Here is a 16,155-nt window from a genome sequence, read left to right as displayed (position 1 = left end):
TTCTGCCACAAATGAGGGGGAGACAATTAAAATGAAACAGCGTGATACCACACCGCACCACAGCGTTGCAGGTTATGCTGAGTCGTAGAAAAGATGCGCTTCATTGCAGTTACTGGTCATCGTTCACTGCAGTTTGTCAGTTTAGAACAGGGATCTCCAACCTTTTTTCTTCTGAGAGCTACATTGACAAAATGAAAATGGCGCAGAGCTAATTGTGTTTTTTTTAAACATTTATTGTCATAGCTTATTTTAACCCAGACAAAGTTAATGAGCTCGTTTTGCCTGAACATTTACAAAATGTTAGTTTTCACAATTCACCTTTTGCAATAAACATAACAAAAATAGTATGCAATTCACCTGCATGTGCATTTATTATTTGTGTGCATTTTCTTCTGGTATATCTCACACACTATTGAATTAACATATTAATGCTGTCAAAACAAAACAATGCATTTACAAAAACACTGATATTATGAATTTACTTTTCATTTTGTTTTTATTTGTCCACATGTCACTGTATCACTTCACAAGAGTGTCTATCCATCAAGCTGACAGCAGCAGAACTGTTTGATTGACAGCTAATTGGCAAATTTATTTTCATTTAGTGTTACAAGGGGACTGGACACCTCTGAGTTTGATGGATAAAAATGTAAGCAGGTTTTTGTTCAGATATTGAAACCTTTGGCAAGCTACTTAGAAAGGGACTGGGAGCTACTGGTCGCTCACAAGCTCCTTGGTGGAAACCCCTGGTTTAGAATAAGCAAAATGTGATTAAATCCTATTTGTCCCAGATGCGTCATAGGAGAGGTGTTTCTTTGCTTTCATACCCAGAATGATGAGACACTGTTAGTCTCAAGCCTAAACTGAAATGATCATTTTGAAGTAGTGTGATATTTTATGAGCCAGTCAGCCACAGAGATGATGAGTAGCCTGCTTCTCATTTCCAAAAGTGACACCCATGTGACGATCTAGATCTCTTTGGTGTAGTAACTGTTTCTGTGATAGCACAATAATTTAGCTAAAGTGCTTCCATTTTGACTGTAGCTTGATTTCCACACCGGCATAAAATGTGATCTTGACAGTACAGACTAAATCATATTCAGTCAGTAATAGAATGACAAAGATTAAAAGCAAAGTTCCTGCTGCTTTTCAGAGACCCCCTGCCATGATGATGGTGACAAAAGCTATGCTTTCATGCAGCAAGATGTGGTTAGACTATGAGACCATTTTTATATACTTATGATCATGTTTTAGTGCAGCTGACAGTCCAACCACTCTTTACCTAAGGTAGGCTTGAAATTCACTGGAAGACACATACACACTCCATTCATGCAGTGCCCACAGGGGAACAGAGCTTCCTGCTGGCTGTGAGTGTTTGATGTTGAAATGGTCCTTCATAACAGCCCCCCTATTGCAGGAGAAATTGTCTAAATGTCATTCTCCACCCTCCACTGTTCTGTGTGTGAGTTCATGTGTGTGCGTGCACATGGAACATGTTGCCACGTGTGTAAGCAGTATGAGGTGAGAGGAAGCTATTTCCGGAATATGAAATGAGGTCACAGATAGAGGCGGCTGAACTTAAGTGATTTCTGTGGCGTCGCCTACTATGACAGCAAATCACAATGCGCTGTGCTCTGCTTACTGCTGATTACTGATAATTATGGATTCGACTGATGAGAACCATCAAGATGCACTTTCGGATGTCACAAGTGTCTCTGGCAGACTGTGAATCAACAATGTGATAGGGACAGCATTTGGAAGACGTTATAAATGAAGACGTTTCCCACCAAAATCGCAGCAAAACGCGTCTTCTATTTATATTTCTCTGTTGTGCCGCAAACGTGTACTTCAAAGCAGGAGGAAAGACTTGCTAAATTGGTGTTAGGTCTAAAATATGATGCTTGTCACATGTGCAACATACCCTGTGGCACAAGTGGACAAGTCATGTAAGGAGTTGATAAGTCACCTCTCTCTGTGTGCGCTTGTGTACACAATGCACACTCTCTGCAATCTATCTGATTTCATTGAGAGTTGGGTACCCCACCCGGAGGCGATGCCGTCAAGTCAGGGAGTGGGTACGATGGGGATGCAGAGCTTTGGTGTGGGGTCGTAGCCCAGACTAGAGCGGAGTGGGAGAGATCTTCTGTTGTGCACCTAAAATTCCCTGAATATTCAAGGTATTAGCCTTTTGTTTTGTTTTGTTTGAATGTCTTTGATAAGGCATGTTGATTCTGAATAAAAAAGGTTTAATTTGTTGTATTTCGCTCCCTGTTATTCTACCACCATCAACGTGTCCTTCCACTACCACCATTTTCATAAATTTGAATTATATTAGCGAGCTTTGTCCCACTGCTACATAATTGAGATGGCAATAGTTGAGAGTACACTCAAAATGTTGACCATTTTGAGCGCATCCTACAGATGCATACTGTATATTGCACTGTGTTTTGCCATGCCAGTCAGTGTGAACAACATATTTATGAGTGATAATGGACACACCATTGTGTCGTTGTTGCTGTGTTATTCATTTTTTCCCCTCAGTCATCAAAATGCACAGATACACAGATGGGGTTAGTAGGAAAATAACCACTGTCACACTTAACTGTCCTGGATTTGGCTTAAATTTAGTCTTACGTTCAGATTTGGCCAGGACAAATATAATAATTACATAATAACATATAATTTATTGATAATTGATGATGACGAAGGAGCCCTATTTATTCCAAACGCTTTTCTTTGTAAATTATGGTTATGGTTTTGAAGCTTTAGCCAAATTTGTCTTTTGTAATCGCCATCAATAATGTGGTAATAAAAATGAGTTGCAGTTAACGTAACAGTATTGTAATCTTGACCTCTGCATGGAAATTAGATTTAATGTGGTGAACACAAGAGTTCACCACATTAAAGGCACATTAAAGTTTAAGTCAAGAAAACACCTCAGTCATACAGAGTAGCAATTAACGTCCTCGGTTATGTAAGACGCAGTGCTCTTAACCTTTTTTAAGCTACGAAGAAATTCCATTACATTAAGTTTTAGTGTTGCTTTGACTGCATATGCGTATGTGTCTCCATCAGTATGCATCCCAACCAGCCCGACCAGGCAGCTGCTGAGAGCTTAGCAGGCTGTTGCCAGGCAATGCTATTTAAAATCTGTCCCTCTCTGTATTTTAGCTCTGTACGGCAGCTGTGTTTGCCTCTTGGTTTTGTTGCTAACACCAGGGTGGAAACTGGAGTAGTTGAGGGCGTTTGCCATGTTAGGCCTGTACAGTGCTTTCTTTCCAAAGTGTAGCTTTTTAACGGGAGACTGGTTTGGCCATTAATGACTTTTTGACAGAAGAAAATGAAGTTACTTTCAAGGAAGATGATTAGTAATAGGATCATGAAAGAACTGTTTGCTATTTGATGAGTAACTTAATGTAATGTTACCGCTAATGATCAGAATCATCGTTCCAAAGCTATTATAGACAACCTCAGCAGAAATGTGCATGTACACTTCATATTCATAATAGTTGTTATGTGTTATGAGTTTGTGTATTCACTAAGGGTGTGCATCTCTCCTCTGTTCAATATACAAATGAATAACACAAGTCTTTCACTCCTTACCTTCTAATAGTTATTTAATAAAAGGCCAGAGAATCCTATGAATTCAATTGTTTTGTCTTGGTTTGGTTGTCTTTCTTTTCATTTTATGAAGCATGGATGATTTCAGAACTACCCAGTTAAAAAAGCAGGAAATGGAAAAACATTAAAAACATGATCAGACACAGTTCTGTGAGTTACCTCAGTGAGCAAACTCTTGAGGTAATGTCTAAGGAAAACAGCATTTCTGAGACATCGCTTTCTCATTTTGTTTTGTCTTTAGCCAAATCATGACTCGGAAGTGAGACATACTCTCACATGCTCGCAAGTATGCTTACAATAGTTCCTGTCAAGGAAAACCAGTCTCTCGAGAGTTAGTCGTGAGGAAAGCAAATACAATTAAATAATGTATTATTATCATGCTATAAAGAAGTAAACGATTCAAAACATTAAAACAAGGGTGTCTGCATATTAACTTTATAGCCAATAACTTAATTGTTTTTTTTAAAGGCAGTAGTAAGCACCCCTGTTATTTTGAATAAGTTAAGGAATCATCAAGGACATTAAATCAGGTTTTAAAAAAATGTCAGCATGCTAACGTGTCCACCTTTATTTGTTTTATGTTACAAAGCACTAAACCGAGAGTTCAGCTGAGGTGGATGGAAATTTTATTTAGTTTGTTTTTGCAGGTAGTTTGACAGTGTTCAACAAACTGAGAGTTTAACATGGCATTTTTCAGTTAAGTTGTTATTGTTGTCTCCTTGCTTTTATGTATTTATTTTCTCAATACTGGTGTGCTGAATTTCATGGTGTTGCTTCTTTGCTTCTCTTGTTTGGTACTATGGAAGTTTAAGTATTACATTTTTATCATTATTGTGTTGGATTTCGATCTCAGATTCTCATGCTGTCAACTGTTTTTTTTTTCAAGAAACTGATTGTTGAGAGGGCCTTAGGCCTGTTGCAACATTCCACATGGAATTTGGACTGGAACAACTCAAATAAGGGGAGATTTTTCTCAACACAGAGGAAGTTCTCCAGGGACCCAGACAATTGTCAAAGCTCATTGGCCAGAACTAGCCCCAAATTGGCAAGTTAATAAATCATGAACTGCTTCATATTTGTTTTACAATTTATAATATCTATTTTTGATAACTATTTAATTATTATATACAAATTATTGCCATATACCAAATTATTGCCAACATGATGGAGGGGACGATGTCATAAAATGCTAATTTTTCTAAGTTGATGTGCAATGTTGTGAACAAAAAGGCAAATGAGGACAAAGAAAGGCAACACGCCATATTGTGATATGATGAAGCAGTCACAGAGAGACATGGTGGAGGGGGAAAAAATGAGTGATGGCAGGCATATTGTGTAGAGGAGTGACACAACCAATGGATGGATTTTGACTTTGATTGTGTGTCATTGCCCCCGTTCATCACCACAGTGGCTCGCAGAATGAGAAACCACATCGTTTCAGGGCTATGACAGCATATCGCTGTCTAGGTGTCACTTACTTACAACAAGAACATAGCCACTACATGTCTTCACTCACCTTTTGTCCACATATTTCTCCGTCTGTCTGTCTCACTCACTGTCAATCCATCAATAGTTTGCCGACTAGTTACATCTTAATCGGAATCATTGCCATCCTTGTAATAGAAATTAAAATTAATTTTATGTTTGCTCAAATATACGTCAGCTTATTTCATGTCATACAGTTTGGTAAAACCTGTCTCTAACATGTTTGTTTTAGTAATGGTTGCATCCAAACAGAATTGCAGATATATGCCCTGAGACATTGTTTTTCCACAGAATTAATTCAATCAATGACGGTTGCAGGGTTGCCCAACCTGCTTTGAACTCCTGTGCACAACACAGCCAGAGTGACAGGAACACAGATTAGAGAGAAAATGAGAATTTTTCACATGAGAGAGAACGGTATTGCACGCCTCTTGCAGGTACATGCACAGATTGAGCTGAAACTATGAGGCGGCATCTTTGTGTGCACAACAAAAACTTTGTGGAACAAGCAAGCAGAAGGTAAATGTTGCACCTACAATGAGAAGTGCAATAACATTTTGGTTTAGTTTGAAACTGTGCCAGGACAAATTGGAATATGCTGGGCTGCCAAAGTCTAGACAATTAAAAATAATAATAGATAATAGATGAGAGGAAACAAGAAAGCGTCAGGATGACATCAGTGAAGAGGTGAGCAGGTTAGCATAGCCTCTCAGCATGAGGGCATTGTATAGTATACTGAGATGCAGAGATGAATGGATAGTAAACATTAAAGGTTGACAGGTAACAGTGGTAGAGAGGAGGGGTTAGGGTCGTCTGCCTAACTAGCTGGTCAGCCCTCCTGCCAGCCGACTGCCCCTCTACAGGCCAATTAGAGGGGAGGAGGATAGAGCTAGCAGCACTGGAGGACTCCCCAAGGTGCATACACACAAATACACACATCAGTGCTGACTAGTTCATACAATAACAAGAAGATCCCAGACACACAGACATTAGGGCACAGACTGGCTGAAAGTGCGCTAAAGGCAAAGTGTGGGTTTTAGCTATGATTTAGTCATTTTGTGTCACTTTTAAAGTTTCAGGTGATGACAATTTAGCTGTTGTTCTTAATCACCATAGTAATCAATTAATAGATTTTTGTTTCGTGGCTTTAGGAGTGTCAATTTCTGCTGGTTGTTTGATTGTTCTGTTGACATTTATGGTCCCCCGGAGCATGGAGACAAATGATTTTGGTAATCCCGTGCACGTCCTCCTGTGCCACCATCACGACTTTGAGTGCTCTGTCTGAAAAAGTGTTCTGTCTATAGACAAATGAACTCTTAATTAAAGCACATTCAAGAGAGATCTCTTAATGGCAATGGTATTAAGTCAATTACAGAGAGATAATAGGAGGCAAGGCGTCGTCATTCTCATACGTTGCCTCATTGGGAGCTTAAAATTGATTGTGGAGGCTTTTCATTGCGTTCTCTCTTTTCTTAATTTTGTTACATTCATCTTGGAAGTAAACTCAATAATTAATACATTCTCCATTAAATCAGAACAAAATTATAGATATAGCATTATAATTATTTTTCCTTGTGTGTTTGGGTGTATTTGTGGAAACTGCTAAATGATGTATACTCTGCTTCAGTAAACACTTATCCAGGTTTCCACTATAGGTGTGTGTGTCTTCTAGCATGCCCACATGTGTATGATTCACCTCATGACCTTGAGTTCTTCTCCACCATCACCCTCCCCTGGGAGGTTGTCTGGAGAGAGGTTGTTTTGACACCTAATGAAGGACAGCTGAAGGTTTATTCTGCAACAATGAATGATTTGTTTCCTCTTCTGCACATGCACAAAGTCACACAGTTTGACAAAAAAAAATACACTGTCACGTGGAAAGAGTTAGAGGCAAGGAAGGTCCTTATTGACAACCAGCCACACTCCCCTGGTACAGCACTATTAATGTTATGTCTTTTGAGAAGGGAGGAAAGTTCCAATGTAGGCTCAGTATTGATGGATTTCACTGACTGACCTTTAAACAAACCTCCAGGTAATATAGGTGTAATCACAGCAGACAAAGTCAATTAAACAAGCAAAAGACAACGGTATCCAGAAACACAAGGACAGCTGCTGAGAAAATTGTCATTTCAAGTGACTCTATTTAAATATGTGTGCCTGAAACATTTACTTTAGGGATTAATGAAATCCCTGCCCCTTCCTGTACATTACCATGTTTTTAATACAGATGTTGTAACGACAGCAGCTGTATCTAGGTCTCTCAACTTAATGTTTTACATAAAATTGCTCAAAAAGCAGTTTGTTGCACTTAGGAGTACTTGTTCTCCTCAGTTTGATAACATAAATATTGTTTTATATTTCGAGCGAGTGCAAAAGCACGTCGGATATTATAGAATATTCTCCACGCATTGCTATAATATCATGTGTCATACAAGTGGCACAGATGAAAACAGTCGTCATTCAAACTGGTTGATGACGTTATGTCTTTTATTAAACCATAGAAGAGCAACAAAACCAGCAATTTCATACTTAATGAAAAAAGCTAGTCCCCCTAAAACCATTGCAGAGGCTTACAGAGCATATTTCAAGGACCATTTTGACGACTGCTGAAGCTCGCCGTTTTTACAATATAAGTGTGCATGTGTGTGTGTGTTTCTTCTGTGGTCAACACAATAACAACATTGGCTTGTTCTGTATCTGTCTCTGATGATGTTTATCATATTTATCACAGTTGTCAATCAGCCAACATATTATTACTTTACATGTTTTTCATTTTTATTTCTGTCCTAATTGTGACAGGTGAGTATTTTGCAGTTTTATGTTTTTCCAACACCACCTCACACATTCTTTCAAATGTTGAAAGCATGTGTCCCATCAGGCTCATAGCTTGGGGCGTGCCTTCACCTCAGCACCTAGGTCAGCACACAGCGAGGCACAAAAGAGTTATTTGAAATCCTGAGAGAGAAGAAGGAGGGTTTTCAGGCCTATTTTATTTTTAGTTGCCTTTTTCCTGTTCTAAGAACAGGTACAGGGCCAATCTCCAAAGACAGATAGACACATAAAGGAGGAGGATTTATCCGATTTCCTCACAGATTGAAAGGGAGATGTAACAAAGACTGAGCACATTAAGTACAGGCAGCAAGTGGAGAGAAAATGTTGCTTACTGTTACAGACTGCTTAGGTTGTATTTCATGTGTAGTAAATGTCTTACCACTAATCTCCACGAAAGAAACCAAAAACATGGTGTGGCCACAGCAGACATATCAATTTTAAATCTATCTACAGTATATTTATGTACAAACCATTTGACCAGAAGTACGCATGTTGTTAGGTTTTGGCTGTTTTATCTTTGTTCAGTTTGGGTTGCGGTCCAAGGGTTAGGGTTGAAAGAATGAAATAATCCATGCTATGAAAAGAAAATATGCACTGTGCCATTAGGTAAAGTCTGTCTTCGGATTGCAACGTGATCAGAACCTGTACCGATTTTACTGTACCAGAAGTTACAGCACAAATACATGAACACCTCTATTAAAAAAAAGTTGAGTTGAGTTGACTGAAACCACCTCACATGTGTTGTAACGTTGAGAAGCAACATGTTGTTGCTGGTTTTCCAAAGCTGTTTGCTGTGAAATATACAAATGCCAATAAAGAAGTAAATTCCACAGGGTTTCAATACACTGTTAAACACTGTACGCTCTACTCACCCATAGACTGTATTATAAAAAAGTGAATGTAGTCTTCCGATTCTGGAGACTTCAACACAGGAGTTCAGATTCTTATGCATGATGAAACAACGGGTTGGCACTTGTACTGACCTTGTTCTGAATTTATTCAGATTAGGGCGTTCACATGAGTTGCTAGAGGAATATTACCTTCTTATTCTGGTTTACCATGGTCCAGTTATGATCCACATCTGTTACCTCCACTCCCACAAAACGACATTATAATGTGCTTAAGACATGTTTATATAGTGCAGCTCATATCAGAAAACAATGTTAAAATCTGATAATTGCTTTGTCTATATATGATCTTACTCAGGTTTTAATACATTTTCCAAGTGTATTACAATGACTATTGTAAGTATTGGGTCATATTGGGAACATAGCTGATCTCTGTCGACAAAAATTAAAATTTTACTGCAGTATTAGTCAAGTAATGTCCTGTACAGAGAGAGTGGTACCAGGTTATACATAAACTACATGCTGACAAGTCAGTGGGTTGGATTTCACTGATAAACTGTCATCGGCCGATGACATAAACATTCTGCATTTGCTGAGGTAGCACCCTGCTGCACTGTATGTAATCAGTTTTTACCCTATATATATTTTCTTTTCTCAGTGTCCATTAGGGTGTCTTCATTTGCAGCTTTTGGTGCACACTTGCACAAGTTATGACTGATAATCAATAGTGGCAAATTGGTATTAATGTTTGTGTGAGATTATGTAGGAGAAACACTGTCTAACTCCATTTCTTTTTCTCTCTCTGCCTCATAGTGGTCAACAGGCCTTCTTATTGGAGAACGTTCCCTGCACAAACATCAGCTGCCACAGCGTCGGAAGGATGTTCCACATCCACTGGGACCAGTCAGATTTGGGAGCCATCCAAAATGCCGTTATGGCAACGTTCTTTGACATCTATGAGGATGTGAGTACATTTTGCTGACAGAGGCTCCCAGAGTAAACAACAATACTTGATTTGTCTGAATGTCGAAAGTAGAATAAGTGTCGTTGTTTTTTTGTTCTTCAGTGATATAACCAGAAACGTTAGTCGTTTTATCTTTCATTCTTAGAAAAAAATATTCCAGATTTGATTTGGACTAAGAATGGGATTGTGTTATGTTCAGTTTAGTGGCTGCTTATATTCAGCAATTCAGTTAAAAGCTCACACAGCAGATTTCTGTGTAATTCTACTACTGTTCCATCTTTGCCTGCTATTGTATTCACACGACCAAGCACTTATTTATCTACTTTGTATACTCTTGTGCTGTTGTTTTTTTCCCACACCCTCCATACATCATATATAGAGGTTATCATATACACACATATAGTCTTTCCTTCCTGATCACCACATGGATTTCTATTATTTTAAAGATTGAGCATAGTAGCAGCTGTAGGAAAGCATACAGAATCATACATGCTTATGTGCATTTTTTCAAACATACAAGATTCTGAGGGAAAACATTTTGCAGCTGTACTGTATTGTGAGTTTACGTGCTTGCTTTATCAGCAACTAATTATTACTACTTATGTGGTCTGTTGAATTTAACTCTCTCTCTTCGTCTCGCTCTCTCACCCACCCAGGAGACAGACATTTTGAATGGGGGAAAGAGAGATAGTGGTGAGAGGAGAAATGAGGAAGAGTAGAGATAAGATAATGCTGTATCAGTCACCCAGGATGTTAGAGGGAAAAAAATGTGGACAGAGACACACACACACACACACACACATACACACACCATGCTCTCATTGTCCCTTATCTATATGCCTGTCTTCATTTGCAGGGTATATTAGACATGCTGGTTCTGAGCCAGGCACCAGGCAAAAATGATTTGATCATCCATGCTTTAAAGAACAATTTCGAAGCTGATGCCTACTTCGTTAAAGTGATGGGTAAGTGGCTGATTATCCCAGTGTTCTTATTTCCCTCCTGTCACATAACCTAAGGCTGTTCTCTCCCCCTCATAGTCCAACTTCAATCACTGAAAATGAGCAGCTTTTCCTAGAAATCAGATGGTTACGATGCATTTTTCTGTTATATTATTTAGATTTACTTTTGGTGGTGAAAAGGAACTTCCTGTGTTTTCTCTATCTTTTTGTTCTTTTTCGGCCTAGATTATAATAGCCAAGGCCAGCACAAAACTGCTGTAATAAATGCATTCTCCCAAAAGGTCATGTTGAGCTCTGCTTCAGATTTAATACCCAGCCTCTCAAGTAGAAGCAATTGTTGGCTACAGTTTTAAAATGGCCATGTGGAAGTAGTTGTAAAGGACACTGCTTTATTACTATTTGTATTAAATCGCATTTCTTTTCTTTCCTTTTTTGCTTGCTGTACTTTATATTTATAGTTTAGTACCTAGTTTTACAATTTGTTGGCTGGTTGTTCTTTTATTGTAAATACCTAATCCCAATGCCAGATTTTCTCTCGAATCTGAACGAAAAGGTTCAGATTCGTTATAACTCCAGGAAGTGTTCAGTTAATAAATTATGATGACTTACTATTTTACGAAGCACATAATGTCTGGTGCATGTCTCGTGTAGCCATGACATCCAGAGGTTCAAAGTCAGACTGACATCTTTATTGCACATTTTTTGTTAGTCTGTCATCCTCCGTGTAATCTGTCACTTCCCATTGTTTAATCGTCTGATAAAGGCATCAGAAATGCCAAGAAAATAAGCTGTTCTTTCATTCCTCCTGTCCTTATCCTATCTATGCAAGGAAGACAACTGAGTGTTTGATAATGTGCACTGCACCATCTTCCAGATACAAATGATGTCTGCAACTGTAGATTTAATATCTGTTCTCAGGGTTCAGAAACAGTTTCATATATTTTTGGCACACTGTTTTTTTTTCCAGTCAATAGTATTTTTTCTTTGTTCTATACTGTAAAAGTGTCACAAAAAAAATCAAGGCATGTTTGTTTTTAAATCAAAATGCTGTTACAGTATAGGTCCTAGTTACATTTATGGAAAGCAAAAATAGTCCCACTCTGGGATGGGCCTTTGCACAGTTTAATCTGTCACTCTGCTTTGCTCATTAGTCGGAAATGTAGCGCTGTTTATTTCGGTTTCAGCACAGTTGGTGAACAGTTGTTGTGCCTTTTGGGGAGCGATGGGATGCACTGAAACACACACACACACACACACAAAATGCACACTCATAAATCATCACCATGCCCTTGTAAACATACCAGCATACAACTTATAACACTTACAGTAAGTGTCAATGTTTTTTATTAATTTCACAAATTTGACTTGTCTTATACAAACAATACTGCCAGAGCGTATGATATTAGTTCTCATTAAATAACCATATGTGGCGATTCAAAGCATTCCAAGCCAAGGCCTGCACGTATAGTCCATAGCATATACAACTATGCACAATACACATGGGTCACAACAATGATAGGTTTCATAAACCAAAACAAATGACAGAAATCGGCATTGTGAAGTGAAGTCATATATGGCATTTAGCAATTAAGTTAAATTAATGTCCAAATGACTGATACAGGCAGCCCAGTAAGTCAGAAAACAGTGGGCTAAATCCAGTGTTGGGAACGTTACTTTAAAAAGTTATATATATTATAGTTTTATATATATTATTATATATATATTATATATTATAGTTATAGTTACTCACTACTTGTTCCAAAAAGTAACTGAGTTAGTAACTGAATTATTCTATAATAAAAGTAACTCGTTACCAGGGAAAGTAACTATTTGCGTTACTGTTAAAAAAATATGTCAAAAATATATATATATATTTATATATATATATATATATATATATATATATATATATATATATATATATATATACATATATACATACATACATATATGTCAAAGAATTTTGATTTTTTTGTGTAGTTTTCACAAGTCAGTTGAAATGAGTAGAACATATTTATTGCACGTCGACAGACAGCAAGATGTTTATCCTGCAATTTAAGTATTATCTTTGTAAGAAAAGTAAACAGTTACCCAATATAAAGTACATTTAACTCTAGCAAATTAAATCAAACTCTCAATAATCGGTGTTTTTGGCAACTAACTTTGTAGATGCGTGTGCCATTGTGAGATGCTTCATTAAATTAGAATTGCTTACAACGGAGTTTTTGCTCCGGGACATAATGTACACATTACATGTACGTTCTTGCCATCTCTGCTGCTTCATCGATTCTCTGTTTAGCTGGTGTGTGTGTGTGTGCGTGTGTGTGTGTGTGGCGCGTATGCTGGAATGCATGAAACGTGACTCTGCCTTGGTCAATCATAATCGCTTACCTCGTTATTAACCCGCCTCCTCACTAGCTGTGAGCCAGGGGTGCGTTGGGATTACACAGTTTATTCAATCAATGCATAGTAACGCACCACATTTTACGTCCAGTAACATTAACGGCGTTGTAACGACGGGAAAAGTAATTAGTTAGATTACCCCGTTACTGAAAAAATAACGCCGTTACCTAACGCCGTTCTTTTAAACGGCGTTATTCCAAACACTGGCTAAATCCCACCTGTAAATGTAAAAAAAAAAATGTTGATGGGTGGAAAGCCCTCACAATCTTCGTCATTAATGTAATTAATTTGCAGCTGGTGGTTAGGGCGGTTAAAATACACAACATCAATATGTTACACCCATCTCTTTTAAAAGCTCTGAATCTATAAGACTTGTATTTCTTGAAGTCCTGAGATGATGTGGACCTCCTAAATTGAGATGTTTGAGATGCTTTTAAAAAGTCTAAATATAGCACAAGAACTTGCTGACACAATGTCTGCCCAAAAAAAAGTCCCAAATAAAATTTTAATATTTGGGTCCAACCCTAGTGAACACCCTCAGATTTGAGGTAATGTGTCACAAAATTGGAAAAAGAAATAAAATATGTTCCTGACAGTGTTCATGTCAGACAGACATAATCGAATGATGCTGGGTTGAGTATCATCATGAGTTCATATCAATGTTGTTATGCACATATATATATATATATATATATATATATATATATATATATATATATATATATGTATGTTATAGATCAGTACACACAAAATGGTAATAGGGAGAGTCAAGTGCTTTCAGTTAATGTAACGGCCACATTGTGTGCTGTATGTGTCTGCGACCTTGACTCGTCCCATTTGCACCTGCTGTGACTTGAATTCCCTTTGTGCCTCCTCCCTCTCTCTCCTCTCCACACACCGCCGTTGATTTGTTACCCATGTATTGTCTCACTGCAGCGAATCAAACTAAACACACTCGGATACACCTGCAACCAAAATGCCAATTTTGTCCCGTCAATGCAAATAGTGTCCGCTCCCCTTCATTCTATTTCAGTTATTACATGTTTAGTCATAAATATTGTATATATGTTCAGTGTTGAGTTTTCTCTCACTTGCTGAAACGTGTTCCACTCTTTCGACGTTTCATTTATCTCCCTCGTGGATGTAAGCTCAATTGCAAGTTTGCAGACTTGCACCGTATGTGAGGTAAAACCCCATAGGTGTAAATGATGGATTTACCATTCTTTTCTGGCAAATGTGTTAGCGAAGCTGACAGTGAATATTTTGGGTTCATATCCTGACTTGACACATTTTGCCAGCCAGTGATGCATCAGCTTATCTGATGCAGTCGTCTGTTCTGTAATGTGGATCCTGTCTTCTTAAAATGACTTTTCTCAACCCTCCCCTGAGCATCATTGAACAACACCCACAGAAGGATTGACTTTGTGTCGCTCTGGGTGTATGTATGCGGAATAAACGACTGAAAGGTAAGAGCTCATGATGCGCACTGACTTCCTGGGATAAATCCATCTCTGGCTGGCCTCAGACAGCATTCTTGCCTCTCTCCCTGACAGAGGCTTGGACTCTTGCTGGGCTTTTCACACTAAGATGACCTGAACCTGTGCCTGTCTGACATCTTATCCTACTATGGAGCCGACATGCCATAGTTCACTCACGGGTGCATTCCATCAAGCCCCTTTCTTGCCTCTGTTGCCATAGGAGCATATATTATTTATGAGCAGACTATACGTATTTGAGTGGAGCTGAATCCAAGTTGAAGTCTTGGCAGCAGAGAAGCCGTTGTGTAAAAAATACATATATATCCTGAAAGCTGAGGAAAAAGCATATCAACCTTGTTTGTCATTTTGTTTTGACACTATAAGAATGGCTCCTCTCAAAGTGGTCGGCTGAATCTTTGGTGTCCACTTGCACTTTAGTTTCATCCCTGTTTGGTGGTTTGTATTTGGGTTTTTTTGGCTTGAAAGTATTGCAGCAAACTTTGCGTAGAGATAGTTGTCCACATCACTTCTAGAATAAATTCTACTTTCGGTATGCAACAATAATGACATGCTGTCTTTTCCTTTATTGAATGAGCTGACCACAAAGTGCCAGATATTTAACCAGCCTCTACCTGTAAACCTCCAAGGATAGCAATGTTTCGTTCTGGTCCACTAATTGGGCCCAGACTGAAATCTAGGTGATGTATTAACATGACATGTTATATAGACATTAATAGTCCGCACAAGATAAAGTACTAAAATACTGGTAATGCCCTAATTTCACTTTAAGGGGTATGCTATTCATGGTTCAGACTGAGATATTTCAAAAAAAAGTCATGGATTGTTATGGATTTTAATACATATGAGATGGGATGAGATTAGTAGTGAATGCATCTCAGGAGCTACTCGATGGATATGATTTTGTTTTGAAGCATTCATGTTAGCACTGCCATGATTGTCCTGATTTACCAGATTACAAGATATTCCCATTAATATAAACTGTACTGTAGTTGTTGTATGCTAAATAGCAATACTAGTATAGCAATAATAGTATGCCACACATGCTGATGATAAAATGGTGGCACTCCACGGGGAAGTTAACAGCACAGAATGGTGGCAGGAATAAGAAAGAGGAACACACTATTAAGAAAGCATAATTTAAAATATGTAAAAATACAAAATAAATTCAACTTTTTGGGGGGGAATTGGGGTATTGTGTTAATCAACAACCTGCTATACATGTTTCACACACCAGTGAGTTCAGCATGCTTGTGCGGTGGTTGGTGTGGAACTCACAGGCTGTGTGGTTCATATAGACGCTAGCTGCAGCAATGGTGGCGTAGAACACAGATGGCAAAGTCTGTTGATTAATTAACGTGTCAGATGGAGAGCTGGCTTCTCCACAAATCACATGTTTTGTATAGATGTTGCAGAAAAAGACGATGCGAACAATATGTTGTTCTTTAATTGAAGTCAATCAAAATAAATAAATAAACTGATGCAGCATTGTTATAGTGTAGGCATGTAAAGAGCAAGACTACTTTAACTACTGGGGAAAAAAA

The 16,155-nt window shown here is 38.2% G+C and overlaps 1 protein-coding gene across 1 annotated transcript in view; it reads left to right on the top strand.

The window, feature by feature from the left end:
• itfg1 (integrin alpha FG-GAP repeat containing 1) overlaps positions 1–10,912 on the top strand; it is a 73,814-nt gene extending 62,902 nt beyond the window's left edge. The window contains exons 11-12 of the mRNA XM_044029477.1: positions 9,600–9,750; positions 10,607–10,912. Of these exons, the coding sequence (XP_043885412.1) occupies positions 9,600–9,750; positions 10,607–10,768 (313 nt within the window). The 3' untranslated portion in view covers positions 10,769–10,912. The remainder of the gene's footprint in view (positions 1–9,599; positions 9,751–10,606) is intronic.
• Positions 10,913–16,155: the final 5,243 nt, after the last annotated feature.

This window comes from Solea senegalensis, linkage group LG7 (assembly GCF_019176455.1).
Source record: "Solea senegalensis isolate Sse05_10M linkage group LG7, IFAPA_SoseM_1, whole genome shotgun sequence".
In the NCBI taxonomy this organism is placed as follows: domain Eukaryota; kingdom Metazoa; phylum Chordata; class Actinopteri; order Pleuronectiformes; family Soleidae; genus Solea; species Solea senegalensis.
The sequence above is the reverse complement of the archived record's forward strand: the minus strand, read 5'-3'. Positions and strand labels throughout refer to the sequence as shown.